The sequence below is a fragment of the Podarcis muralis genome, chromosome 15, assembly GCF_964188315.1.
Source record: "Podarcis muralis chromosome 15, rPodMur119.hap1.1, whole genome shotgun sequence".
NCBI classification, from domain to species: domain Eukaryota; kingdom Metazoa; phylum Chordata; class Lepidosauria; order Squamata; family Lacertidae; genus Podarcis; species Podarcis muralis.
In genome coordinates, this window is record NC_135669.1 from 42864486 (window position 1) to 42891356 (window position 26871).

The 26871-nt window shown below is 48.7% G+C and overlaps 2 protein-coding genes across 2 annotated transcripts in view; one reads left to right on the top strand and one right to left on the bottom strand.

Annotated features, from left to right (window-relative positions):
- Window positions 1-26871, top strand: part of ZSWIM7 (zinc finger SWIM-type containing 7) — a 72411-nt gene that overhangs the window by 20937 nt on the left and 24603 nt on the right. The window lies entirely within an intron of this gene.
- On the bottom strand, window positions 147-21528 carry ADORA2B (adenosine A2b receptor). Its single transcript, XM_028707593.2, has 2 exons — window positions 20395-21528; window positions 147-1467 (listed from the first exon to the last, which is right to left on the bottom strand). Exons 1-2 carry the CDS (start codon window positions 20748-20750, stop codon window positions 750-752), a joined length of 1074 nt encoding a protein of 357 aa, XP_028563426.2. The 5' UTR covers window positions 20751-21528; the 3' UTR covers window positions 147-749.

Here is a 26871-nt window from a genome sequence, read left to right on the forward strand (position 1 = left end):
TTTATGAATTAAAACCAATTTGTTCAGTCAATTCCCCCCCCCCCCAATCCCCTTAACATTGCCCTTTCTGCACCAAGTTTTAAGGGGAAAAACAAGCCCACAATTTATACTTAAAATGATTTCCCATTGGAGCAGCATCAAACAACTGATGACCATTCTTTTAATTTTTTTAAAAAGGCAGTTGCGGGGCGAGAGAGGACAGAGAGACACAAACACACGACATTCTTAGTTAAAACAACAAACCCATCACGTATATATTTTTTAAAAGTTGTCTTTGAACGATGAAAAAATAACAACCTCCGCACAAGAAAGCGCGAGAGCAGCATGGTTGGGAAACCGGCCCTTGTTCCAGAGGCAAGAATTTGACGTGAGTTTTCTTCTCTCTCTCTTTCGGAAGGAAAATATAAATCTCATCCCTTCTCTCTCACCCCCCCCCCCCAAAGTTTCATCCTTTAGGGACTCAGACAGCATGTAAGGTTGACGGTAGGATTCCTCCTCTCAGAGGCACAATTTTTATAAACAAAAACCAAACACAACTAAAAATCACAAAATAAATCACAGTTTTAAGAGTTAGAAACAAGGGGCCGTCCATTCTCGCCCCCTGCTCACAGCAGGAATAGATATGCGTATTGTGGACTCAAACTGCAGCAGTACAAACACCCCAATAGCGGTCCCTTGTCGTGACGGTCTCCTCCCGGAGTTTTGAGGGTCACGCGCGTCTGCCGGGACCTCCAAAAACGAGGTAGTCCTCAAATGCAGGTCGGAGCCGTGATGATGCTGGCGACTGCCAGGTCGCGGTTGCTACCGCCTCCGCTTCCGCCTCCTTTCGCGCCCTTGGGGAAGTCGTCGGCCTTGCAGAGGACGTACCGCCAGAGAATCTTCCGGAAGGTGAAGCGGAAGTCCTGGATGCGGTAAGCGTAGATGATGGGGTTGACGACCGAGTTGGCGTGGGAGAGGACAATGGCCAGGTTCATGACCTCGGTGGGCTTGGCCAGCTCCGGGTGGAAGAGGGTCAGGCAGTTGAGGATGTGGAGGGGCAGCCAGCACAGGGCAAAGAGGCCCACGATGATGGCCAGGGACTTGGCGGCGTTGACCTCCTTCTGCAGCGTGGTGCGGGAGTTGCCCATCAGCTCCATCTGCCGCAGCTGCTTGCAGGCCACCAGGAAGATCTTGGCGTAGATGCCCAGCATGATGAGCAGCGGGAGCAGGACGCAGCCGAAGAAGTTGAAGTAGACCATGTAGCTCATGGTCACCACCTTCTCAAAGAGGCATCTCACCTGGCAGGGCCTGCGCTGACCCGCCTCAATGGGGCTCCCGTTGCCAAAGGTCGTGAAGTTCTCGGCGCAGGTGGTGGCATTCTCCCCGTGGTTCCAGCCCATCAGCGGGGTGAGCCCAATGCCGAAGGAGAGGATCCAGAGGACGGCAATGAGGACCCGGGCCCGTTTCCCCGTCACGATGCTCTTGTATCTGCAAGGAGAAACACGCGTAAGGACACGGGAAGAGTCTGCAGGATCAGGCCAAGGGTCCATCTAGTCCAGCATCCCGCAGTTTCCAGCAACTGAGATTCAGAAGGGTTGCACAGAGTCATCCCAGCTAGTATCTAGCAACAGCCCTCCATGAATTTGGCAAATCCTCTTTTAAAGTCATCTAGGATTGTGGCTTTTAAAGTCATCTAGGGATGTGATTGGCGCTGTGGGTTAAACCACAGAGCCTAGGACTTGCTGATCAGAAGGTTGGCGGTTCGAATCCCCGTGACGGGGTGAGCTCCCTTCGCTCGGTCCCTGCTCTTGCCCACCTAGCAGTTCAAAAGCACCTCAAAGTGCAAGTAGCTAAATAGGTTCTGCTCCGGCGGGAAGGTAAACGGCGTTTCCGTGCACTGCTCTGGTTCGCCAGAAGCGGCTTAGTCCTGCTGGCCACATGACCCGGAAGCTGTACGCCGGCTCCCTTAGCCAGTAAAGCGAGATGAGCGCCGCAACCCCAGAGTCGGCCACGACTGGACCTAATGGTCAGGGGTCCCTTTACCTTTAGGTTGGTGGCCATCCCTGCCTCCAGTTTTTACAAACTTCTATCATGTCGCCTATTGCATTTTCTCCAAACTAAATAGTCCCAAACGCTGCAGCCTTTCCTCAATCATTTTAGTGGCTTTTTCCCTCTGAACCTTTTTTGCAACTCGACAATATCCTTTTTTGAGGTGAGGCAGCCAGAACTGCACACAGTGCTCCAAATGCAACTGTGCCATAGATTTGTAAACCGGCATGGTGATATTGGCAGGTCCATTTTAAGTTCCTTTCCTAATGATCCCTAGCCTGGAAATGGCCTTTTTCACGGCTGCCGTACAGTAGGTCAGCATCTTCATCAAGCTATAGAATATGACCCCAAGGTCTCGTTCCTGGTCCTTCCCCTCCAGCTCAGAGCATGCATGTGAATTTAAGATTTTTTTGTTCCAACATGCATCACTACATTTCTCTACGTTGAATTGCATTTGCCATTTTACTGGCCATTCACTCAGTTTGGAGAGGTCCTTTTGGAGCTCTTCTCAGTCTTTTTGTTTTAACAATCCTGAACAATTTAGTGTCACCGGCAAACTTGGCCACCTCCCTGCTCACACCTAACTCTAGGACATTTATGAATACGTTAAAGAGCCCTGGCCCCAATTCTGATCCTTAAGTGAGTCCACTTCTCTCCATTAAGAGAACGTTGCAGTTATTGCAACTCTTTGCTACCTGAAGCTTAAAGGTAAAGGTACCCCTGCCCGTATGGGCCAGTCTTGACAGACTCTAGGGTTGTGCGCTCATCTCACTCAAGAGGCCGGGGGCCAGCGCTGTCCGCAGACACTTCTGGGTCACGTGGCCAGCGTGACGAAGCTGCATCTGGCGAGCCAGCGCAGCACACGGAACGCCGTTTACCTTCCCGCTGGTAAGCAGTCCCTATTTATCTACTTGCACCTGGGGGTGCTTTCGAACTGCTAGGTTGGCAGGCGCTGGGACCGAGCAGCGGGAGCGCACCCCGCCGCGGGGATTCGAACCGCCAACCTTTCGATCGGCAAGCCCTAGGCGCTGAGGCTTTTACCCACAGCGCCACCCGCGTCCCAGCTTAACCAACTGACAAAAGACCATCTTGGCTGTGGGTCCTGGGAGACCTTTTCCTTGCCTCGCACACCTTTCCCCACCTGCCCTGGGAGGGCGGAGCTTGGACTGACTCCAGCTACAAAAGCGGAGGCTGCTGGACAGAGTCTTAGGCTGGGGTGTTGCTCAGGAGTGTTTTTTGTTTCTGTTATTGATACTAATTTTTTTAATCTTTATTTTAGATGTTCTTATGACTCATGCGGAAATTGTTTTAATTTGGGGGTGTGCTTTTTGATGTTTTGTTTATTTGCTAATGACTAATCATTATTGTTTTATTTTGACAAAGAAATAACCATACATAAAAAAGAATAAAATGTGCGCCCCACCACCAAGACCATTCCATTGTAACTATCCAACCTCCCTAAATTTTGACACCTCTTGCGATGGTTTAACCCCTTTCCATTTTAACAGTACAAATGCTACAGACACCCGCCACATCTCCTCAAAATCATTTCTCCTACATATTCCCCGTCTTACCTGAATGACACGTTAATTTATCATTCATAGCTATATCCCACACCTCTTCCTACCATCCTTCCATTTTATATTCTGCTTGCCTTTCCACTTCCTAGCTATCATGATTCGTGTAGCTGTCAATCTTATGACAACTTCTGTTATGTTTGCGATTACTGTATTTTATTTTATTTTCCATTTTGCGAGCCACCTTGAGCATAGCTTCAACTACGGAAATGCGCTATACAATTAAAGTTACGTATGGTACAAATGCCAGCAGAGAGCTTTGTGAACTGACCACTAGCAACGCTCAGACAGACTTGCCAATTCAAGACCTTCTGTAATATTCCATCATGTAAGAACTTGATGTAAGATAGGCCAATGGCCCATCCTAGCATTCTGTTTCCAACAGGGGAAAGCCATGGAACTCAGAATCTGGCACAGTGACCCTTGATTGGTCAATCCAGAGATCCTCTGGTGCAGGGCTTCAGTTTCCCATAACTTTCCAATGTCTCCACACCTCTGATGCTTCCCTTAAGTCTGGAGACTGAGAACGTCAGGAGAGAGCTCAGTTGCAGGTTCAGACCCATCAGGTTCAGCACCCTGTTTTCACAGCGGCTAAGTCAGTAGATGACCCTAGAACAGGGGTGTCCAAACTTTTTTCAAAGAGGGCCAGATTTGATGAAGTGAACATGCATGAGGGCCGACCAAAGGATTACTGCTGTTGAAGGACATATACTGCCACAGGAGCCGGATTAAATCAAACAGTGGGCTGGATTAGGCCCCCGAAACAGATTTTGGACATGCCTGCCCTAGCGGAAGCTCACAAGCACAACAGTGGCTCTCTCCTTACTTCCTAGCAACTGGTATTCAGAAGCATTCACAGCCTCTGACAGAGGGAGAAGACAGCCTTTGTGGCTATTTCCATTTATTTATTTCATAAAATCTATACACCTCTTGATTGTAAAACAACAACAACAACCTACCAACAATCACCTCTCAGAAAAATTAAAGCAATAATTTGAGGCATTTGAAAAGTTAAAACAACAACAGACTCAAAGCAGATTAAGGCGCGTGTTGGTTTTCTAAAACTTGCCCCAAAGAAAATGGTTTTAGCAGGCGCCAAAAAGAGGGTGAAGGCGCCTGCTTGATATCAATAAGCGGGGAGTTCCAAAGGACTAAAAGATCAAGTTTTTACAAATGCTGAACTGGTATTATATGCTGCTTCTGCAGAGTGAAGCAGGAAAAGTGGGCATATTGGTTTAAGACCGTCTCATAGCCATTGGTAGCCCAAGCTGCTGCCAAGTCAATGGGGCACCTCCGAATTCACATCACCCCCGGTCCCAGAATCCCAAGTGGTCCCAACCACAGACGCACGTTTGCACGGTCTCCTCCGTTCCGCTGCAGGGTGGGAAGAGAGCGAGAGGAGACCTCCGCCAAAGCCAAGGTCAACCTCCGGACTCTCCCCTCTGCTCTCCTCGCCGTGGGAAAGAAGATGGAGGCCGTCCAAGAGGCTTGGACGTGAGACGAAGACAATGGGGGGATACGAGGAACAGCAGGGAGTGGGAACAGACTCGGAGGAGGAAAGGGTCCAGGACTTCCCCTGCAAAAAAATTCCAGAGATTCCAAGCCTTCCACATCAAGGAAGAAGGAGCAGGTTGAGAGTTCGGCCATTATTGTTATTTACATTTGTGCCTTCCAAGGAACTCGACACGTTGCCCCCAATTCTTCCCCACCGACTCTTTGAACCTCACAACACCCATGTGGAGTAGGCTAGGGGGCTGACTTGGTAGGCTTCCCAGTGGGGCAGCAGGGATTTGAACCCGGCTCTCTTTTTCTCAATCCAGCCCTAGACCGCCACTAGAACCACTACACAGCGCTGTCTCTCCATGAGTCTCGATCCATTGCATCTGGCCATGACAAATCGCTGAGCTCTGCAATTGGCTTTACGGTGGTGGTAAAAAAACGTACAAGTCGTCTAACACTGGGACATTTACACATGTAAACCCAGTTTGCCGCTATTGTAATCGTCCACCACCCACAGACGCATGCCAGGGATTTTTTGCTTGAGAGGAGGATGTCGAGTAATCCGCGTTTGGGATCCCTAGCCTGCTCCAGAGTTCCCTAGCCTGGGATCCAGAGTTCTAAAATTAGGAAACGTTCCATAGTTCAGTGGTACAGCCACTGCTTTGCATGCAGAAGGTTGCAGAATCAGACTCCAGCATCTCCCCATCTGAAAGCCCAGAGAGCGCCTGCCAGTCAGTGTGGACAGTACTGAGCTAGATGGAGCAACGGTCTGACCTGGTGTAAGGCAGAGCCTGACGTTCCATGCCTTAGCAGTCCATCTATTCACAGCGTTCTGGCTGTGAGTGCCATTCCATGTGTAGCCAAAATGATATGATAGCCATACTCAAATATATAAAAAGATGTCACATAGAGGAGGGAGAAAGGTTGTTTTCTGCTGCTCCAGAGAAGCGGACACGGAGCAATGGATCCAAACTACAAGAAAGAAGATTCCACCTAAACATTAGGAAGAACTTCCTGACAGTAAGAGCTGTTCGACAGTGGAATTTGCTGCCAAGGAGTGTGGTTGAGTCTCCTTCTCTGGAGGTCTTTAAGCAGAGGCTTGACAACCATATGTCAGGAGTGCTCTGATGGTGTTTCCTGCTTGGTAGGGGGTTGGACTCGATGGCCCTTGTGGTCTATTCCAACTCTATGATTCTATGAAATGGCACAAGGAGAAGGGAGTGGCTGGCAAAGTGGGTGGGAGACTCTTAAGGAGGGAAACCTCCAAATTGGCTGAGCAAGGATGGAGCGTGATTGGTAGGCATGGAGTGCTGGGGAGGAGATCAAAACAACAACAACCAGGAACTGGAGGTTGAAATGGAATGGAGCATGCAGCAACGGGCATGGCCGGCAGAGCACTCAGTACAGTGGTATCTTGGTTCTCAAACTTAATCCGTTTTTTGGAAGTCCGTTCCAAAACCATTCCAAAACCAAGGCGCACTTTCCCATAGAAAATAGTGCAAAATAGATTAATCGGTTCCAGACTTTTAAAAACAACCCCTAGAACAGCAATTTAACATGAATTTTACTATCTAACGAGACCATGGATCCATAAAATGAAAGCAATAAACAATGTACTGCAGTCACACAATCCATCACTAGCTGAACTGGGCTCCACACAGTCACACACAATAAAAAGAGCTGCAAAAACAAAAACACAAAATAAATAGCAAAAACAGACCTCAGTGTAACACTCAAAACGGAGCACGTTCGGCTTCTGAAAAACGTTCGCAAACCGGAACACTTCCGGGTTTGCCGTGTTTGGGTTCCAAGTTGTTTGAGTACCAAGGCATTTGAGAACCGAGGTACCACTGTACTGCAACGAGTGGAATTGTCTTTCAATTTTGGTTTTATCGAGGGATATAAATCCGACCAACAATAATAGCAATGTTTTGTTTCAGGCCCTGGTAGCAGGAAGCCAGGCAGGTTAGAAAGAGGCTTGGCTTGGCAGTGGAGAATTGTGCCCGCAAGGTGACGATCCCACGAAGCTGAGAAGGGGCAGCCCTCAAATTGCAACAGGCGCTGGAATGAGGAAGCTTTCCTCCCCTCCTCACACAGAGAGGGAAGTGTCTGCTGTTGCCACCACCACAAAGACAGCCATTCTTTGCCACCTTATTTGTGCTTCTACTTTGCCTCCTGCATTGACGGGCATGAATGGACCCTGGCGTTCTTCCGGGATGCCCTGCTGTTCCCATGGAAACGGGACGCCACCAGCAAGCTGGCATTTCGTGCTTGAAATAAGGAGAGAGGCCGAGGCATCGGGGAGAGGAAGAGAGGCAGAGGGAAGGGGGTATTTAAAACTTGGCCTGCTCTCTCCCACCCTGCATCCAAACACACAAAACGCATTTATTTCCTTGTAAAAACAAAACAAGAACCCTCTGTTGCCCTTGCTCTGATCAAGCAAGTGCAGCTCTGCCGTTGTAGAACCCAGGCTGCTGAAAAGGAACTGCAGCAAGCTTTGCAAGACCCAAGCACAACTTTAAGGTCTGCGTTGCTCAACCTCAGCTGCAGACGCAGTAATTTGGAAAATGAGAACACCTATGTTGAAGCTCGCCTCCGTCTTTCAGCTGGAACGTAGTTCACGCAACAGATACATCTCCATTTCTCAGGTTTATTTTTACCACCTGTGAGAGCCAGTGTGTCGTGTGGTTCAAGTGCTGGACTAGGCCCTGAGAGGTAAAGGTAAAGGGACCCCTGAACATTAGGTCCAGTCGTGGCCGACTCTGGGGTTGCGGCGCTCATCTCGCTTTACTGGCCAAGGGAGCTGGCGTACAGCTTCCAGGTCATGTGGCCAGCATGACTAAGCCGCTTCTGGCGAACCAGAGCAGCGCACGGAAATGCCGTTTACCTTCCTGCCGGAGCGGTACCTATTTATCTACTTGCACTTTGACTTGCTTTCGAACTGCTAGGTTGGCAGGAGCAGGGACCGAGCAACGGGAGCTCACCCCGTCGTGGGGATTCGAACCGCCGACCTTCTGATTGGCAAGTCCTAGGCTCTGTGGTTTAACCCACAGCGCCACCCGCATCCCTCCAGGCCCTGAGAGACCGGGGTTCAAATTCTCCACTCAGCCATGAAGCTCACTGCTGGGCCAGTCACAGTCTCTCAGCATGACCTGCCTCACAGGGTTGTCGTTGGGGACAAAATGGGGAGAGCAAGAACCATGCGCACCACCTTAAGCAGATAGGACTCCAATAAATTAAATTACTGAAAAGGAGGAGGGGGAAACCTCAAGGCCATTAATCTCCTCAAGGCCTGTATGCTCCTTGCAGGCAGAGACCAGCCAGTTCAGCTTCTGCTGGAATGCCGGAAAATGCACAAGTCACTCAAAACCTTCCCACCCGCTCTCAGAAAAGTAATTCTCAGTTTCCTACCATCTCCATTTAACCCACCTATTCAAAGCAGAACTGCATGAGGGCAACGAAATACGCTCTTCCTTGCAAAGATCCAATTGTCCAAGGTCAACTATTTGCAGCCAGGGCTGATCGGGATCAGCTTAGCAGGATAACTTGACGGGGTCGCGTCATGTACAAGTTTGCTGACCTGGGCTGAGCAAAGATGGCTAATTGGCCAAATCCCGAGGATTTGGTTTTCAAAGCAGATATTATTTTAGGTGGTTGAGGATTCAGAGGGGAGAAAAGAGAGATAGAGAAATATATTTTCTTCTCTCTTCGGCATCTAGTACAAATCAGAACTGGACAGAACAAATGTATAATCTCCTACACGCCTGGGGTTTTTCTACACCCTTTCCTTGAAATTTTGCCTTCCAGTAAGAAACGAACACACACATATATTTTACCTGCCTGGGAATTTTTTTGCAAATGCTGTGGTGAAATTGGTTAACGGATTGAGAAAAATGAAATTTTCATCATTATTATTTAGATTTTCCACCTGCCCTTCTCCATGAGATGCCAGGGCAGATGACTACCATTTAAAAAACACAGTATTAAAATCAGTTTAAAAGAAATTGCACTCAAGAGAATAGGGAAGGACAGTCAAGAGAAAATGTAAATTGGTGAGCCTGTGGTCTTGTGGTAGTGAGGCAGAGGGGCAGGCAGAGAAAATGCTGAAGATTTTCATCTCACTTGTCGGGAGATACTCTCTTTCAACACCGAACCTGCGTCGCTAGCTTCCTCACTCCAACCCACAAACTAGTCATGTCCCTGTGTTCTTTAAAGAGCAGCTCGTCATTCAACAGGTGCAGCAGGTTGTGGGGACAGGCTTCCCCGGTTGAACTTCTGCCTGGCAGATTTCTGCCTGGCAGAAGGGAAGAGTTCATTCACAACCCAGTCCAAAGACATCTGAAGCCTAAATCCCCCACTCAGGAGTGAATTGGTAAATGAATGAATGAATGAATGCCCTCGCCCATCTTAAAGCAAGCAGTCCATCTATTAAGCGCCAGTTCTTCCTGCTAACAAAATGGGAATAAACACTTCACAGGCCCAAAGCGGAATGGGATAAAGTCTCTCCCCCCCCCCCCCAACTTGGCGCATTTTAAAAAATATTTAATTTTTAATGAGCCCTAAGAGGCCTTTTCGCTCTTTGATCCTGTTTACCCTTTGCATCTATCAATTTATTAATCACTGTTCAGGCCATTAACGCAGAAAAAGTGTCTCAGAAACCTTGTTTATCTCCTCCCGGCGTTCTCCATTCAATAATTCATGGTTCAAAGCAAGGTGCGATTTTGCATTACAGGCTTCAATCCAGTCTTTATCAGAAAAGCCAGCGCGGCTGTTGTGGGAGGGTTGCGCCCATTTCACAGATTACGAGACAACTGAGGCCAAGAAAGAATTAGGGCACAACGCTAGCCTTCGAAAGAATCCCTGTGATTTTTTTACGGTACCGGAGGGAGACAAACGCCGTCGAGAAAAACTGTAGCTGCTTTGTGGTGCACAGCCTTGAGAAATAGCTCCAGAGAAGGTGCTAACAAATAAGGAACCGTGTTCATTCACGCTTTGTGAAGCCGTAGGCTATGAAATCTGAGATGAAGCATTTCATGATACCCCAGTAATCCCTCACACAAAGAGAGGAATCCTCTGATCTGCACACCCATCATCCCTATAACCCTTGCATATAAGTTTTGCCCATTTAAGGTAGGCAAGGCTTATTATGCCCATATTGCAGATAGAACAAGCGAGGCAGAGCAGAGGCAGTCACTGGGTTCCAACTTCCAATCTCCCATCACTGACCATGCTGGGCTGCTGTGTTGGAGTCCGAAAACATCTGGAAGTTGCTACGTTGGCCACCTCTGGATTAGAGGCTTGTACCAGCAAGCTCGTTATCATCTCGAAGCCAAAAAGCTATCCAAAATATTCACCGGAGCAAGGCCTTAAAAAAAAAAATCTGGCACAAGAACTGCACACCCTCCACCCCACCCCTGAAATTGCCACCTTCCTCCTCTCCACCACCAAAACATCTCGTGAAACAAGTTCTGCTGCCCGGCTACAACTGCAGGATCTGTTCAGGCGGAGACGAGACCGAGAGCATCGCAAACACTTCGGTTTTAAATCTGGGTGGCAGCTGCGGGATTTGCTGTGGATTCCAGAGTCCCGACCAGGTTTCTTACTGTTGCCTTTTGCACAGGAATGCATAAACCATCTCACACGGTTAGAAACACGCACGTTCGTATTCAAAACAGTTTTAAAACGGTAACAGGTTTCCCCCCTTAAATGTAAGCTGTGCTTTGCTGTGCTTTGCTTTTTAACCTGCTAGACCTCATTGTCACAACCCTACTGTTATTAAAATAAGAAAGAAAGCTGGGGTTTGCTGTGCCTGGCTTTTTAAACGGCTGTTTTGAGTCTGTGTTTTTTAATTCATTTTTTATTTTCTAACCTGCATGGTTACAAATCTACGAAAGAAAGAGAGAGAGAGAGAGAGAGAGAGAGAAAGAAAGAAAGAAAGAAAGAAAGAAAGAAAGAAAGAAAGAAAGAATTCTAAACATCTCTGCCCAGTTACAAATTCAGGAAAACCTTCTGGGTATGCCTGGGTTCCCCCAAAATTTGGGTGGTGGCAGGAATGGGGTTAAAGCCCACGTTAAATACGGAAAAATTATTGTGACTTCTTTTTTTAAAGCGCTCGTTGGGTTTTCCCCTTTTCCTCTACCTAACGGCAGTGACAATCAACTTACTCAAGAGCAGTGACAATCAGCTTGGGGGAAAACCCTGTAAATACCCCCCACCAATGTAAGCAGCGCATTCCTTGTGGTTTTGCTAACCTTTATCATAAACTGCCTTTGAAATTTGGAACCAAAGGCCAATCCAGAAATGTTTTACATCAATGGTGGGGCGTTTCAGCCCCGTGGGCCTAACCCTAGAATTGCAGAATCTCCCTCTGCAGTTGTGGCTTGAAGATAACTAATAACTCAATGTACTTATTTTAACGACCAAAGCAAGAGACTTATCCTGCAAGACAGTAAGGGGCAACACTCACCAGCCACAAATCAGTGGTCTGAAGATTTCTGCATTTCAGGAGAATCTCGCTGTCCTTTCCCTATTGCAACGCAGAACTTGTAATCGCCAGTCTCGATCCTGAATTCTGATATACGACCAATATTTATGCACCACTTCAGTCGGGGCCGATGGCCGGTGTTTTTATCGTTAATGTCAGCTGGCAAAGATTCCCTCTCCCCACCGCCCCTGGTGATAGTTGCCAAAAAACTTATTCTTTAAATATGCATATGACTACTATTAACCAGCACTATTTATTACCATTGTCGTCACGGTTTACCAACGGAAGCGGAGAAGGAAGGACGGTTGAGAAAACGCTCCTCAGCCCACAAATTGTAGGAAACTCTGCCTATTTGTAAGCGTAGGAAACGAGGCTGGTTCATAATGAGTAGGAAACACAAAGCAACGAGGGCAACTGAGTTTTTCCGCCGCCTGGGAGCTATCGAGGAGGAAGCGCTGCCAGCCCACACTTTGAGATAAAAGGTAAAGGTAAAGGTACCCCTGCCCGTACGGGCCAGTCTTGCCAGACTCTAGGGTTGTGCGCTCATCTCACTCTATAGGCCGGGAGCCAGTGCTGTCCGGAGACACTTCCGGGTCACGTGGCCAGCGTGACATCGCTGCTCTGGCGAGCCAGAGCCGCACACGGAAACACCGTTTACCTTCCCGCTAGAAAGCGGTCCCTATTTATCTACTTGCACCCGGGAGTGCTTTCGAACTGCTAGGTTGGCAGGCGCTAGGACCGAGCAACGGGAGCGCACCCCGCCGCAGGGATTCGAACCGCCGACCTTTCGATCGGCAAGTCCTAGGTGCTGAGGCTTTAACCCACAGCGCCACCTGCGTCCCACACTTTGAGATACCGCGTGACAAATCTGTTTGATAACACCGGCAGCTTCAAGAAGTCCCTCTCTCTGGCCATCGCCAGTTCCATCCCAAAACCCTCCCGATGTCGCCTTCAACCCAAAGATGAGTCATTTGTAACCATATTGTCCACGACAGGCCTGTCGGAAGACACTTTATACTGAGTCAGAGCACTGAGCAGCAGTTGCAGATGTGCGTAGAAACCACTGGCTTTTTTTGCCTGCGGCCCCCAGAAGACTCCCCAAACGGGAAGGCGGCCCTCAGTCTGAAAGAGGTCCCCAAAGTCTGCTCTCTAACCAAGATTCACTCCCTTAAGCCTACCGTATTCTACATACCAGGAGGAATTCAATAGCTACTTGGAACGAACTTCCAACTTCTGAACTAGCTCCATATTGTCTACTCTGACCGGCAGCCGCTCTCCAAGGTACCAGGCAGAGAGAACGACAGTCTTTCACCAATAAATAAAGCAAGGCTCTGGTTGTGGAGAAAGAGCTGTTAGGCAGGGACAAAGGAAGGCACATTAGAGGTAAAGCAGTGGTCTATCTAGGTCAGTACTGTCTTCACTGACTGGCAGCCGCTCTCCAGGGTTTCAGAGAGCTAATCAGAGGCTTGCAGGTCAGAAACGCACCACAACTGATTTAACTGGTCAGCCAGGGCATTCTGCCAAACTTGCCCCCTTTCCCCTCACTCTGCTACCAGATTATTTTTATGCTGGAGGGACCAGGATTCGACTGGGGGCCCTTCTGAATGCAAGCCCAAAGAGCTCCATCAATATCAGCACCACGGCTGCAGCAGAGAACCCGCCAAGTCAATTGTTATTCTCAAGTACCACTTTCCCAAGAAGTTCAGAGCAGGAGGGCTTCTGAGGTCCAGCTCCGAGGACCTTCTGGCGCTTCCCTCCCTGCGAGAAGTGAGGTTACAGGGAACCAGGCAGAGGGCCTTCTCGGTGGTGGCACCCGCCCTGTGGAACACCCTCGCATCAGATGTCAAGGAAATAAACAACTAACTGACTTTTAGAAGATATCTGAAGGCAGCCCTGGACAGGGAAGTTTTTAATGTTTGATGTTTTATTGTGTTTATAATATTCTGTTGGGAGCCGCCCAGAGTGACTACGAAAACCTAGCTAGATGGGCGGGGTATAAATATATTATTATTTATTACTATTATTATTGGAAGGGGGGAAGGTTACCGCCCCCCCGCCACCGCCGCCCAATGAGTGTGGATCCCAAGATAAACGAAGGAAGTTCGCAGAAGGGAGTCTCCTATCTTCAGAAACACATTTCCACAGTCACAGCGGGATGACTTTGCATGACAGCCGCGGATCACACCCTGCCACTGCTTTTCCATCGAAGACTTTGGCCCGGGCTGATTGGGCAACTGAGGTTATGCAAAAGGAGCAGCCAGGCATGTACAAAGTTTGTCTGCAATGAGCGAATCAGAGAGTTGTTTTTCCCCCAAAGGGTAAATGTATCACAATTGGATTTTCAAAAAAAAACAAAACACCAAGCAGGTGTTTTACAATCAACTTTGTTCCTTTCGTTGTTTTACCTTCCGATTTGAGGCAGGGTCCAATCCTGCCATGTTTTGCATCTGACGTACAATTTTTGGTGTGTTTTATTTTGGGGATGGATATTTTGCTAAATCAGAGTCAGCTCATTAAAAGAGATGGCCTTAAATCAGCCAGGACAAACGTAAGTCTATTAAATTCAATGGGTCTACTCAGAGTAGGAGGCTAACGTCTATTTTTTTGTTTTTACAGGCATAGCATAGATGCCAAACAACTCAGTATCCAAATTTCCCCATATATCTCTCCCCCGCCCACTCTCAGTTCTTAGACCCCCTGAGAGGGGATATTTATGCCAAAAATCTCTAAGCTACGAAAACTTTTAAACTCTGAAAGGCGGAAGACATTTCAATGCGTTTGAGACGGGCTGTTATTGATTTCAGTAGGTCTGTTCTGCAAATGACTTCTGCTCAAAGCAGACCCATTGAAATGAATGAACCCAAGAGAGAATCAATGGGTTTACTCTGAGCAGGGCCAGCATTGGGTGCAACTGAGTCAGAATATGCCACTCTAAATATATAATTTATTTTTAAGAAAAAATAAGACCACTTTGATGAACAGAAAGGTGTAAGTATACAAATGAATTTTAAACATTAATTAGTGTTGAAAAGATTGCATCAGTAAAAGTAGAGAAAACACCTTAAAACATGTATTCCTTTCCTTTTTTAAAAACACAGTCCTGCGCTGCATTTCTTGGCAAATTCACGGAAGAAAAACGGCAATTCTGGGCAACTAGGTAGGAACTGCAGCCTCAGTTTCCCCACTTGGGAAGCTGATCAGCAGATGTTTTCGAGAAAACAACAATTCCGCCTAAATTTCCAGAATGATAGTGTCATCCCTTTGTGACATCGATGAGCTAACTTGCCCCCCCCCCAAACCCCATATGCTCAGAGGCGGCAACGTTTTCCTCTTCCTCAAAAATATGAGATTGCGTAATATATTGTGACTGATAAGCGGCTAAGCAAGTTCTCCTTTCCTCTGACTGGGCAGTTGTTTCTGCAGCTGTGGGACAGGTAGAAATGCAACGGGAAAAGCAGCCGCACTTGCCTGTTGAATGCCTGCCTTCCTGCCGCGCAGGGGTTCCAAAGCATGGCTTTCATCCACCCACCTGAGAGGATTCTGGCCCTGCGACAAGCGAGCCTGGATCAGGTCCCGTTTCCCTTCCACACCATTAATTATGTTACTGTTCAAACACCGCCACCACTCCGTATCGCTTTGGGCACCAAACACAACAGAAAATGAGATTAATAATGTACATCAGAAACACTGAGGTTGCAAATGAGCAGCTGGTGGTACAAAGCAGAAAACATGTCGAATAGAATTATTATTATTATTATTAATTTATTATTTATACCCCGCCCATCTGGCCACTTTGGGCGGCTTCCAACCGAATATTAAAAACAATACAGACTCAGACATTAAAAACTTCCCTAAATGTGGCCCCCAGAGCCTTTCTACCTGGCCCTTGGGCATCTCTCCAGGCCACACCCCTTTCCCTTAGGACACACCCCTCGCTGGAGAGGCTCCACCCCCAGCTCGTTCTGCCTATTCTGGATGGAGGATAGAGAGAGGTTGGTGTGAGAGTGTGTAGAAACTAGCCTAAGATGAAATTTATATCTGTTGCTTCGTCCATCTTTGCCTCTGGCCCCGGCGCATGCATGAACTCAGAGAATCTCAGAATCGTACGGTTGGAAGGAATCCAGAGGGTCATTTTGTCCAGCCCCCTGGAATGCAAAAATAAGCTTGGTTCCTTGCCTGGGAGAAAATCATTATATGGCAATTTACTGCCTGTTAGCAGCAGAGGACCACTGCAAAGTAATCCAGCATGGAAGGAGGGGCAGAGAGAAGGTTCTGCAAAGCCAGGGCCCACCGCTGTGACTGTAAACTCAGTGGAGGCAGAGACCTTCTGCCACAGAGCAAAGCATCATGTATGCCTGGATTAAAGGTAAAGGGACCCCTGACCATTAGGTCCAGTTGTGGCCAACTCTGGGGTTGCGGAGCTCATCTCGCTTTATTGGCCGAGGGAGCCGGCGTACAGCTTCCAGGTCATGTGGCCAGCATGACTAAGCCGCTTCTGGCGAACCAGAGCAGCGCATGGAAACGCCGTTTACCTTCCCGCCGGAGCGGTACCTATTTATCTACTTGCACTTTGACGTGCTTTCGAACTGCTAGGTTGGCAGGAGCTGGGACCGAGCAACGGGAGCTCACCCCGTCGCGGGGATTCAAACCGCCGACCTCCTGATCAGCAAGTCCTAGGCTCTGTGGTTTAACCCACAGCGCCACCCACGTCCGTATGCCTGGATTGGTGCTGTGTAAATTGGAACATCAGAAGAACGCCGGCGGGTCAAGTGGATGCTTCAACAGGAAGTGCAGGAAAGCAGCACACGAGAACAATCAGTAGCCTCGCACCATTTCCTTCCCAGCAATACCGATTTCAGGATAGACTGCGCCTGACCGTGGAGGGTCCACAGAGCCCATTGCCATCGATAACCTTATCCAGGGACAGGGGAGAAACCCCCACTGAAAAGGTGAACATGGCCAATTTTCCAGCTGTCAAGAACAATATGCGAAACCAGAACACAATCCTCAAACTTCGCAATATGGATCTCCAGCCAAATAAGCTTCACCAAAATGCAGAGAGCGCGAGAGTGTGTAAAGTATGTATACAAATGCAAATGTTGGTGAAAATCGTGCAAAAATACATGGAGGGGGAACTGTATAATTACACAAAATTGCAGAGATGTGTTAGGAAAAATTTGCAAAGCAATGCTGGTGAATTTTCATGAAGACTTTAAAAAAAAAAGTGATAATAATCACAAATTCATGGGAAAATATGGGGAACTGAGGATCAGGGGAAAGTGAGAAACAGGGAAGTAAAAATGGAGACCTTTGCCTATTTGTGGCCATCCCCATATATTTATAACTCGAAGTACACACAAATAGTGACCTCGTTCTCCAAATACCTTAGGTAGTTTCAGTGGCACCACTGTTTCACAATCAGCAGTCTCGGGGTAACCCCAAGAATTATAGGATGAACCCCCCTGTGAAGAAAAATAGAGGAACGCTCAGCAGCAGGGGAGTGGTGGTCCCCAAAACAGCTCCCTAGGGTCTGGGGTTTTGAATTCTGGTGCTGGAGGAGACTCTGGAGAGTCCCATGGACTGCAAGAAGATCAGACCTCTCCATTCTGAAGGAAATCAGCCCCGAGTGCTCACTGAAAGGACAGATCGTGAAGCTGAGGCTCCAAGACTTTGGCCACCTCATGAGAAGAGAAGACTCCCTGGAAAAGACCCTGATGTTGGGAAAGATGGAGGGCACAAGGAGAAGGGGACGACAGGAGACGAGATGGTTGGATAGTGTTCTCGAAGCTCCCAGCATGAGTTTGACCAAACTGCGGGAGGCAGTGGAAGACAGGAGTGCCTGGCGTGCTCTGGTCCAGGGGGTCACGAAGAGGCGGACACGACTAAATGACTAAACAACAACAAAGGGTCTGGGGATGCTCTGTGGGCACAGAAGGAATGGATGTCTTAGAATCATAGAATCATAGAGTATCCTATATTAGGCAAGGAAAGAGCGCGTGGCAGGAGGAGGAAATGGAATGGAGTAACCCATGGGAGGGCGTGGCCAGCGGGCTGAACCGACACAGACACACTCCCCGCTGCAACATTTTATTGCAGGACCACACTTTGTAACAATAACCGTTAATAAGACACCTCCAGCGCTACTGGGAACGGCCTCAGCTGATCGCTTTCCAGAAAAGGCAGGGGGGCAAGCTTTGAACCGCCCTTTTCCGAAGCAAAAAATCTCCGGCCTGCCAGCAGGGAAGAGTTATACTTGTGCAAATACCAGGATATGCTCACAGTTGAGGTTTCGGCTGCAAACAGCAGGAAGGTCTCCTTTGAAGGAGTCAGGTCTCTGGTCTTCCCCCAAGACCACACGCACAAGCTATTCTCCTAGCTGTCCTCCAATGGGGACTTCTCACATTGCTCAACATATCACTAGGATTCCCATATTTCAAGAAATTTAAAAAAAGCCCAGGACATCCCCAAAAGTTATTGAGCTTTGTTTTGGAAAACCCCAAAGTCATTTTGAACACCTTCCTGCCAGGTTTCAACATCACCCTAAGCGAACTGAGCGTGTTCCCTCTTCCCCAATCGTAGAACTCCTGCGTTCAAGAGCAGTCTACCTTGATCTACAGACCCAATTCAGACACGACTCACTGGACTCTCCCCATTTTGCGGTGGGTCCCTGGCAAACCTCACCAGATACACATCTTCCATCCCAGATTTCTCCTTCTCCCAGACCTTTTCGATAAGGAAACTTTGCCCAGAACCCCCCGGAAATACAGGGTGTGTTTTTTTAGGTGAAAAACAGCCACTAGGTTAAATAGCAAAAAAAAGGACCAGGACAGACAGAGAGACGCAGCTCCGTTGTGAGCTCTTTCTCTTGGCTTAACCTACCTCACAAGGCTGTTGTGAGGATAAAGGGGGAAGGAGTAAGATGAAAGCACCATTTGTCCTCTTGCTTGACCACAGTATCTAGCGACCATCCTCAGAAAACCCTTCCCATTAGCTGGGTAAACCTTCACGAAAGCCCCACAAATTGGGCCTGCATCATTCTTCACGCACACAAGGTGGTGGCGGGGAGCGGACCAGTGGCTCGCTCAGGGACACCCCAAACAGCTGAGCCAGTCCTCCAAGGTAGACTGCGCCTGCACAGGGAGGTTCAATGGGAAGATAGTTACTGCGGCCGTCAGAAATGGACAGGCCTGCCATCAATGAATTGCTCAATGGCTGTTAGCCATCACAGACTTAATAACCTGGCGCTTTAATGTATGAAACCCTTTATATGGAACCTTTTTTCTTTTCGTTGTTTTTTTTTATGATTTTTTAAAATGCACTTAATGTCAGAGGGAACAGGCCTAGCGTATCCCACTTTCTAGGAATCTTAAGCGAATGCTGCTTGTTTATTTACATTTGTTTATATCCCAACTTTCTTCCAAGGAGCTCAGGTTCTCTCTCTGCATTTTATCCACACAACAACCCGGAGAGGTCAGTTAGGTTGAAAGGTAGTGACTGGCCCCCAAGTTCACCCAGGGAGCTTAATGGCGGGATTCGAACCCTGGTCTCTCCCAGGTCTTGGTCTGACACTCTAAGCATTACACCACATGGGGTGGTAAGAACAGGAGGCTGGGCTGGGTAGGGCCTGATCAAGCAGCAGGGATCCTTCTGATATTCAACCTCAGCCGTATTCCACCTTCAGTAATAACTACCCTGTGAAGTTAACTCATTGGCTGCACCCATTTCGCAGATGAGACAACTGAGGTTAAAAACAAACAAACCAGGATGCCAACAAATCCCGCCCGACTTTAAAACAACCTGGAGAGGAGGATATCGGTGGCCTCCACGTGACTCAGCCCCTGGACATATATATTTCCAATGAGCTGAATACGGTTGCAAGCCCAGGACCTAATAGAAGCACATGGTTTGCTTTGCCGTGACTCACACAACTACCAGAATTCTTATTTGATCCCCGGACAATGCTAGTTAAAGAAGAAAAAAGAAACTAAAGGGGAAAGCAAATCTCTGCAAACACAAACACTGCATCTTGTGGGAGGGAGTTCCGTAGTCTATGTTCTGCGTGAAGGACAACTGCCTTTTCTCTGTCCCGGAGAGCCACCGCCTGTACCACCCCTTCCACTCTCCAGAGCACAATCTGCTCCCAGCAGAATTGCAAATGTAGGAAGTTGCTTTATAACGGACTCAGGCCGTCGGTCCACAGTTGTGTCCTGGGTGACTAGCAGGGACTTCTGGCCAAGGGGACATGCAAAGTCACCGTTGTGCTAAACTACAGCCCTTCCTTTAAGGACAAAGCGAGGATCCAGTTCTCACACGTCCAAATAAAGGGCTGATTTAAATTGAAGTGAAGGACGCTAACGTCTACCAAGTGAGATCATTTGGCTACCCACCTCATTATTCCCTACACTGACTGGCAGCCAGTCTCCAAGCTTTTAGGCCAGGGGGCGTTCCCAGCCATGCCTATCCCTGAGCTACGGCTCTTCACTACACTGAGTCAGACCATTGGCCCACCTAGCTCAGTATCACCCACACCGATCGGCAGCAGCTCTTATGGGGTTTCAGAAAGCGGTCCTCCCCAGCCCTACCTCAGAGGCAAAAGTACTGGGGGTCAACCCCACGGCCTTCTGCATGCAAAGCAGGTGCTCTAGTTCTGAGCCGCAACCCTTCTCCAGGGACGTGCAGCTCGGGCAAGCGAGCCAAGCTGCGCAAGCCAAGACTAAGCGGTCAACACAGCGGAAGTCGCCGGATCTGGGCGAGGGAAAACCCTTCTCCCCTCCCAGCGCTCTCTCCCCCTGATCACTCCGTTACCTAAGTGGGATCTTGATCGCCAGGTACCGGTCCACAGCCACGGCCAGGAGGCTGAAGATGGAGCTCTGGGTGAGGACCAGGACAAAGCTGGCTAGGAAGAGGCAGGAATGGAAGTTGATCCGCAGGCCGATGCTGATGGTGATGGCGAAGGGGATGGCCAGGAGGCCCACGGCGATGTCGGCCACGGCCAGGGAGACCAGGAAGTAGTTGGTGGCATTCTTCAGGGTGCTGTTGATGGCCACTGCCCAGCACACCAGGACGTTGCCCGCGATGGCCAGCACAGCGATCACCAGCTCCACCACGATGTAGACCATATCCAGGCCATCGAGGGCCAGCGGGGACGAGGAGGTGGTCATTTCAAGCAGGGGACTCAGCCCACGCCAGCAAATGCCATGGGTCCACCAAACCCCCCAGGAGTGGTGCTCAAGGGAGAGCTGGCCTGCGGGAAGGAGGACCTCCTGCTAGCGCCAGACATGGAGGCGTGCCGATTTGGGGTGTACGCAGAAGCTCAGCCCACGCTGCCACCACACCGCCCTGCCCGCTGGGACACGTCTTCGGCCATCGCCGGTGGACCGCAGGCCATGCAACCTCCTGGCGCAATCGGCGATGCTTGTTACGGTGCCAGTCTCTTGCTTTTGTTCTTCTGCCCCACCAGAAACCTCAAAGCGGCAGCGTGGAAAGCCAAGGCGCTAGTCCCTGTTGTTTTATCCCGCCAGGTGCCACTGGGTGGGCGAAACAGGACTTCCCCCAGCCGGCTGAGCCCAGGGAAAGGTGCAGGCAGCGGGGATCAGTCTTGCAGGCTAGGAAATGGGCGCAGCTGCAGAGAGGAGGGCAGGGGAAAGCCCAGCCCCGGGAGGCATCTCACAGAAGCAGGGAAAAACCCAGGCAGCCGAAATGATGTTCTATCTGCAGGAAGCTGATCCACAGGAGGGTCCCAACTTGGGAGTCGCGAGTTCGAGTCTGACCACGTCGAAAAGCCAAGGCAGAGCTCCTCTTTTATATCCTTGCTAATAAAAAAGGGGGGTGATCGCTGCCGCTGCAAACGCCCCTCTTTTCTTAAGCGCCCCCCGGATGCGCGCCTGCAAAGTCTCCTTGGCGGAGCCGCGGCGTCTTTCCCCCGCAGCAGAGGCTTGCGCGGCTATTTCTGCACATGGGGAGAGGGCGGGGCGGGGCCTCGGCGGAGCCCGGCGTCCGATTGGCGGAGGCGCGCTCCCGGACCCCGCCCCTTCCTCGCTTTTACCGTAAGGCCGCGAGCGAGGCGCCGCGCGATGTTTCCCGACGTCCTGCAAAACTTGGAAGAAGTCTTTTCGCTGCGAACCAGAAGGGAGAGTCGTCGCGGGCGCCGCGGCGGGTGAGTCAGAGGCGCCCATTCATCCTTATCTTCTTTTAAAGAAGTGTAATCTTCCGGGGTAGATGATCTGGAAGATTAAGAATGGGAGGGATGCACTTTGCACGTCCTCAGAGACACACTGTGAGTCTTAAAACCAAAAGGGGTGTGAGCGTTGGAGACTAGCGTTGTGTTTCATTTTATTTTACTTCCATTGTCCTTTGTGAATCACTTTCCAAATGATTCACAATGAGGCATCAGAGGGCGCTAGCTCAGTAGCCTAGTATCTCCAAGTGGGGCTAGGGATGTCCCCTGGAAAAACGCTGCCAGTCCGTGTAGGAAAGGCTGAGCTAGATGGTGCAATATCTGACTCATTAAAAGGCAGCTTCCTATGTTCCTCTCTAAACCAGCCCTTAAACATGAGGCCTGGGATCTTATTTTATCTTAAAGAGAACAGCTGCAGCTCATTCTCGGTAGTGGCGCCCGCCCTGTGGAACGCCCTCCCACCAGATGTCAAAGAGAAAAACAACTACCAAACTTTGAGAAGACATCTGAAGGCAGCCCTGTTTAGGGAAGCTTTTAATGTTTAATAGGTTATTGTATTTTAGTGTTCTGTTGGAAGCCGCCCAGAGTGGCTGGGGAAACCCAGCCAGATAGGCGGAGTATTAATAATAATAATAATAATAATAATAATAATCAGTAACGGCATCTGCTTTGAATGTGGAAGATCCCTGGTTCAGTCCTTGATGGTCTGGGAGAGAGACTCCCTTGCCTTGAAACCCTCAAGAGCTGCTGCCAGTCAGTGCAGGAAATACCAGTGGTCTGATTTGGTATAAGGAAGCTTCCTAAATTCCCTATCTATTGATCAGTCGACCAACACACACACACACACACACAATCTCAACTCCAAAGCAGATCCGGAACAGGATAAGAAACCCTACTTAAAAAGCTTGCTGAAAAGATAGAGATGGCAATGATCTGATCTGTGTTGTTGTTGTTTAATTTTTATAAATGTGCGTTTGGATTTTCTGTCCGAACCCTGTGTACTCAGGAGTAAGTCTTCTTGAATTCAGTGGGGCTTCCTTCCCAGGCTTTCTCATAAACAATACAAAAATCCCTGTTGCAAAATAGTGAGCAAGGTTTTGGGTCCTGCAGAGCTCTTCTTCATCAGCCTGGATGCCAAGTGAAACAGAGCAACGTGGGGGACCTGGCTCAGTGCTGGAGAAACATGGCTTGAGGTTGGATCACAAATTTGACATTTAGTCAGCATCTTAAGAGGGAGTGTGTGGGAAGTGATGGCAGACAGTATTCTTATTGTGCCGTGAGGAAGGGACTTGTAAGGTCTGAATGCTTGCATCATTTTAAAAATTGCCACTCAGAAAATTATTATTATTATTCAATCATCTTCCATTACAAAGAGAAATGCCAAGGTGGTTTACAAACAAAAGCCAGCAATGAAAAACCAATATCCATATATACCTCGCCAAGCTTTTGCTGGCAGCCAAAGGCTCAGGGCCAATATATTCAGATACTTTCATTTATTTACTTGACAATCCTTAAAATTCTTACTCAGCGGAACCTCCCCGAGTGACTTGCTCTTTTATCGCTTCTGTTTCACAACAAATAGATAGGGGATAAGAGATAATCAGGCTGCTGCTTTATAAGCAAATATTGATAATGATTAAAACAATACGTATAACGTGATGAAGCAGAGATGTCTGAGCCAAGCCATCAGAAGGGAGAGGCAGGAAAAACTGGTTGTCCTCAGCTTTCCACCCTGCTCTGCGTCCTGTCAGTTTTCAGGATATTTCCAGTGAGTTTAAATTAAGGCTGTGTCCCGTTTAACAAAATTTGGGTTGATTAATTGTATGAGTGTTGATTGACTGAACTTCCTGATGGTGGGAGCAGTTTTACAATGGAATGGACTGCCTTGGAAGGCGGTGGACTCTCCTTTCCTGGAGGATTTTAAACAGAGGTTGGAAGGCCATCTGCCAGGGATCCTTTAGCTAGGATTCCTGCATTTCAGGGGGTTTGAGCTGGATGATCCTTTGGGATCCCTTCCCTACAGTTCTATGTTTCTATTATTCAGTCTGTGCAGGACGGAGAAGTCTGTCGACGACTGTTAGCTGCAAGGACTGTGTGGAGCTTTCAGGCCAGAGGCAGTCTATCATCAAACATCAGTTGCGGGAGAGCAATGGATGCCGGGATCGGGCCTTTGGTGTGGTGACAGATGCCCTTTGGAACTGAAACTGTACATCAGACAGGCGCGCTCTCCGTGGGATCTCACGTTTGCTAAAGGCTTTCTTCTGTCAACAAGAGGCTTGTTTCTGCAGCCACACTAGCAAACCCTTCTCTCCGTCCAGGCAAGAAATGAGGCAGGACAAGAACCAGTGCCAGATTTACGTACAGTGATACCTCAGGTTACATTCGCTTCAGGTTACATACGCTTCAGGTTACAGACTCCGCTAACCCAGAAATAGTACCTCGGGTTAAGAACTTTGCTTCAGGATGAGAACAGAAATCGTGCTCCAGCGGCGCGGTGGCAGCAGGAGGCCCCATTAGCTAAAGTGGGGCTTCAGGTTAAGAACAGTTTCAGGTTAAGAACGGACCTCCGGAACAAATTAAGTACTTAGCTCGAGGTACCACTGTATAAGCTAAACAAGCTATAGCTTAGGGCCCCACTCTCTTGGGGGCCCCCAAAAAAATTAAAGGGAAAAAACTGGATGTACATTTCCAAAATATAAGATAAAATACAAATAAAATAAAACCTACATACAGCAACAGCGTTTTGTGTTGTGTAGGCTCCTCGGATGTAAGTAATGGGCCCTGCGTGCTAGCCTGCTCCCTAAAATATAACTGGTTCTTAATTGTGTTTCAGTTCGACAACTACTTGGATAAAATACATATTTTGTTATGTGCAAATAGCTTTAGATACCTATTAGATCCACAAGTTACTATATAGCATATATTCAACCCCCCCAAAACAGTGACAATTTGTTGTTGACAAAGGACAGCTGGACATATAAAGGGCCCCGTTACCTTCAGGGCCCTCATCAAACCTAAATCCGGCCCTGACAAGAAGCAAGGATGCCACAAAACAGGGCTGGCGTGGGGGCGTGGCTCTGCAGGGGGTGTGGCCTGAGGGTGAGTCCTGGGGGCCAGGCAGAGAGGTATGGAGGGCCACATTATTATTTTTTACCTCCAAGGGTGAGGCCCACCATCTCCGGCTTACATGTGAAGATGGCGCATGTTGCGCAGGCGAGTGTGGGAAATTAAAGACCCCTCCACTGAGAGGCAGACGGGTGAAGAGGGCAAACCAGTCTTCCCATTCCCAGATGCAGAAATCGACAGGACAGACGCAGGGGGTTTATTTTTACCACATTGGAGACAGGTCAGTGTCCTCCGCGGCACATAAAGGAGGCAGCCGTCTAGCTTAGTGAGCACATTATAGAATCATGGGACTGGAGAACTTGTAGGCACCCCAGGGGTCATCTAGCTCAACCCCCTACGGGGAGGGAATCACAGAGAAAGGATCCCTGGCAGATCCCCCGCCCCCGCTTAGAAACCTCCAACGAAGGAGGGAGTCCGTTCCACTCAGAAAGTCTTTCCTGCATCCGACCCCTGCTCCAAACCCCTCCTCCCCATCCATAATCTGCCTTGTGTTTACAGTGGTACCTCGGGTTAAGAACTTAATTCGTTCTGCAGGTCCGTTCTTAACCTGAAACTATTCTTAACCTGAAGCGCCACTTTAGCTAATGGGGCCTCCCGCTGCTGGAGCACGATTTCTGTTCTTATCCTGAAGCAAAGTTCTTAACCTGAGGTAATATTTCTGGGTTAGCGGAGTCTGTAACCTGAAGCGTCTGTAACCTGAGGTACCACTGTATTTACGAATGGATTGAGCGGACAAGAGCAAGATTGGGTCCAACAGTCATGAAGACTGTTTCTTCATGTGCCGTAGAGAAAAGAGAGGGGCTGATGGGGCTCTTCCGCCTAGGAAGGGAGCCCATCTAAGGAGAAGGAAAACTCTGATCCTAAACCTCTGTTTCTTCGGGAGAAGAAAAGGTTAAAATGTAAACCCAGGGTAGGCAACCTAAGGCCCGGGGGCCGGATGCGGCCCAATTGCCGTCTCAATCCAGCCCGCGGAATCAGTGTGTTTTTACATCAGTAGAATGTATGCTTTTATTTAAAATGTATCTCTGGGTTATTTGTGGGGCATAGGAATTGGTTCTTTCTTTTTTTCCAAAATATAGTCCGGCTCCCCACATGGTCTGAGTGGACCGGACCACGGCTAAAAAAGGTTGCTGACCCCTGGTGTAAACCCAACACAAATGTGGAGTCCCTGAGACAGTTGGGTGGTGTCTTGTACACCCCAAAACTCCTGCAACCAAACGGGTGCGAAACATCTTGCTCTGCTTTCCTTTGGGCCACCTCAGTGAGGCCGAGAGGGGGTGGGTCTTGTCGTCTGGGCAGCCCAGGACCCCCAGACCCACTGCCCGGACTTGCACCCCAGGGAGGTCACTTCACTGCTGCTAGCACAGCAATTTGCCTTCACCCCCGAAGGCAGACTCCATTGTCTCTCAAGCTAGGCGGATGCCAATGACTTTGACATCCATATCTCCCCCTTTTTCTCCATGGAGCTTGAGGTGGAACGCTGTTTGCCCTCATTTCCACCCCCACAACGATCCTGTGAGGGGGGGTGACCGTGGCCCAAAGTCACTCCCCAGTGACCTTCGCAAAGGCCGAGTGGGGATTTGGAACCCCCCCCCCCCGTCCTTTTTTCAAAAAAATACATTTTTATTGATTTTATAATACATCAGTTCCAACAGTCATACAACACATCTTCTCATCTTATACAATATTTTAGACTTCCGACAACGCCTCTGATGATTTTCCGTTCTTAATCACTTATTCTGCATTTCTTAATTTCTATATTATCCTTAACTAATAATTCTTTTCATAGTCTTTCTTGTAATATTTCAAATAATCCACCTTACAAAAATTCTTGCAATCCTACTAGCGTAATCTGTTCATCACAATTACTTTTCGAATAATTCATATATTTACGCCAGTCCTCTAAGAATCTCTGATCTTGCAGGTTTCAAATCCTTCCTGTTAATTTATCTTATTCTGCATAGTCCATGGACTATGTC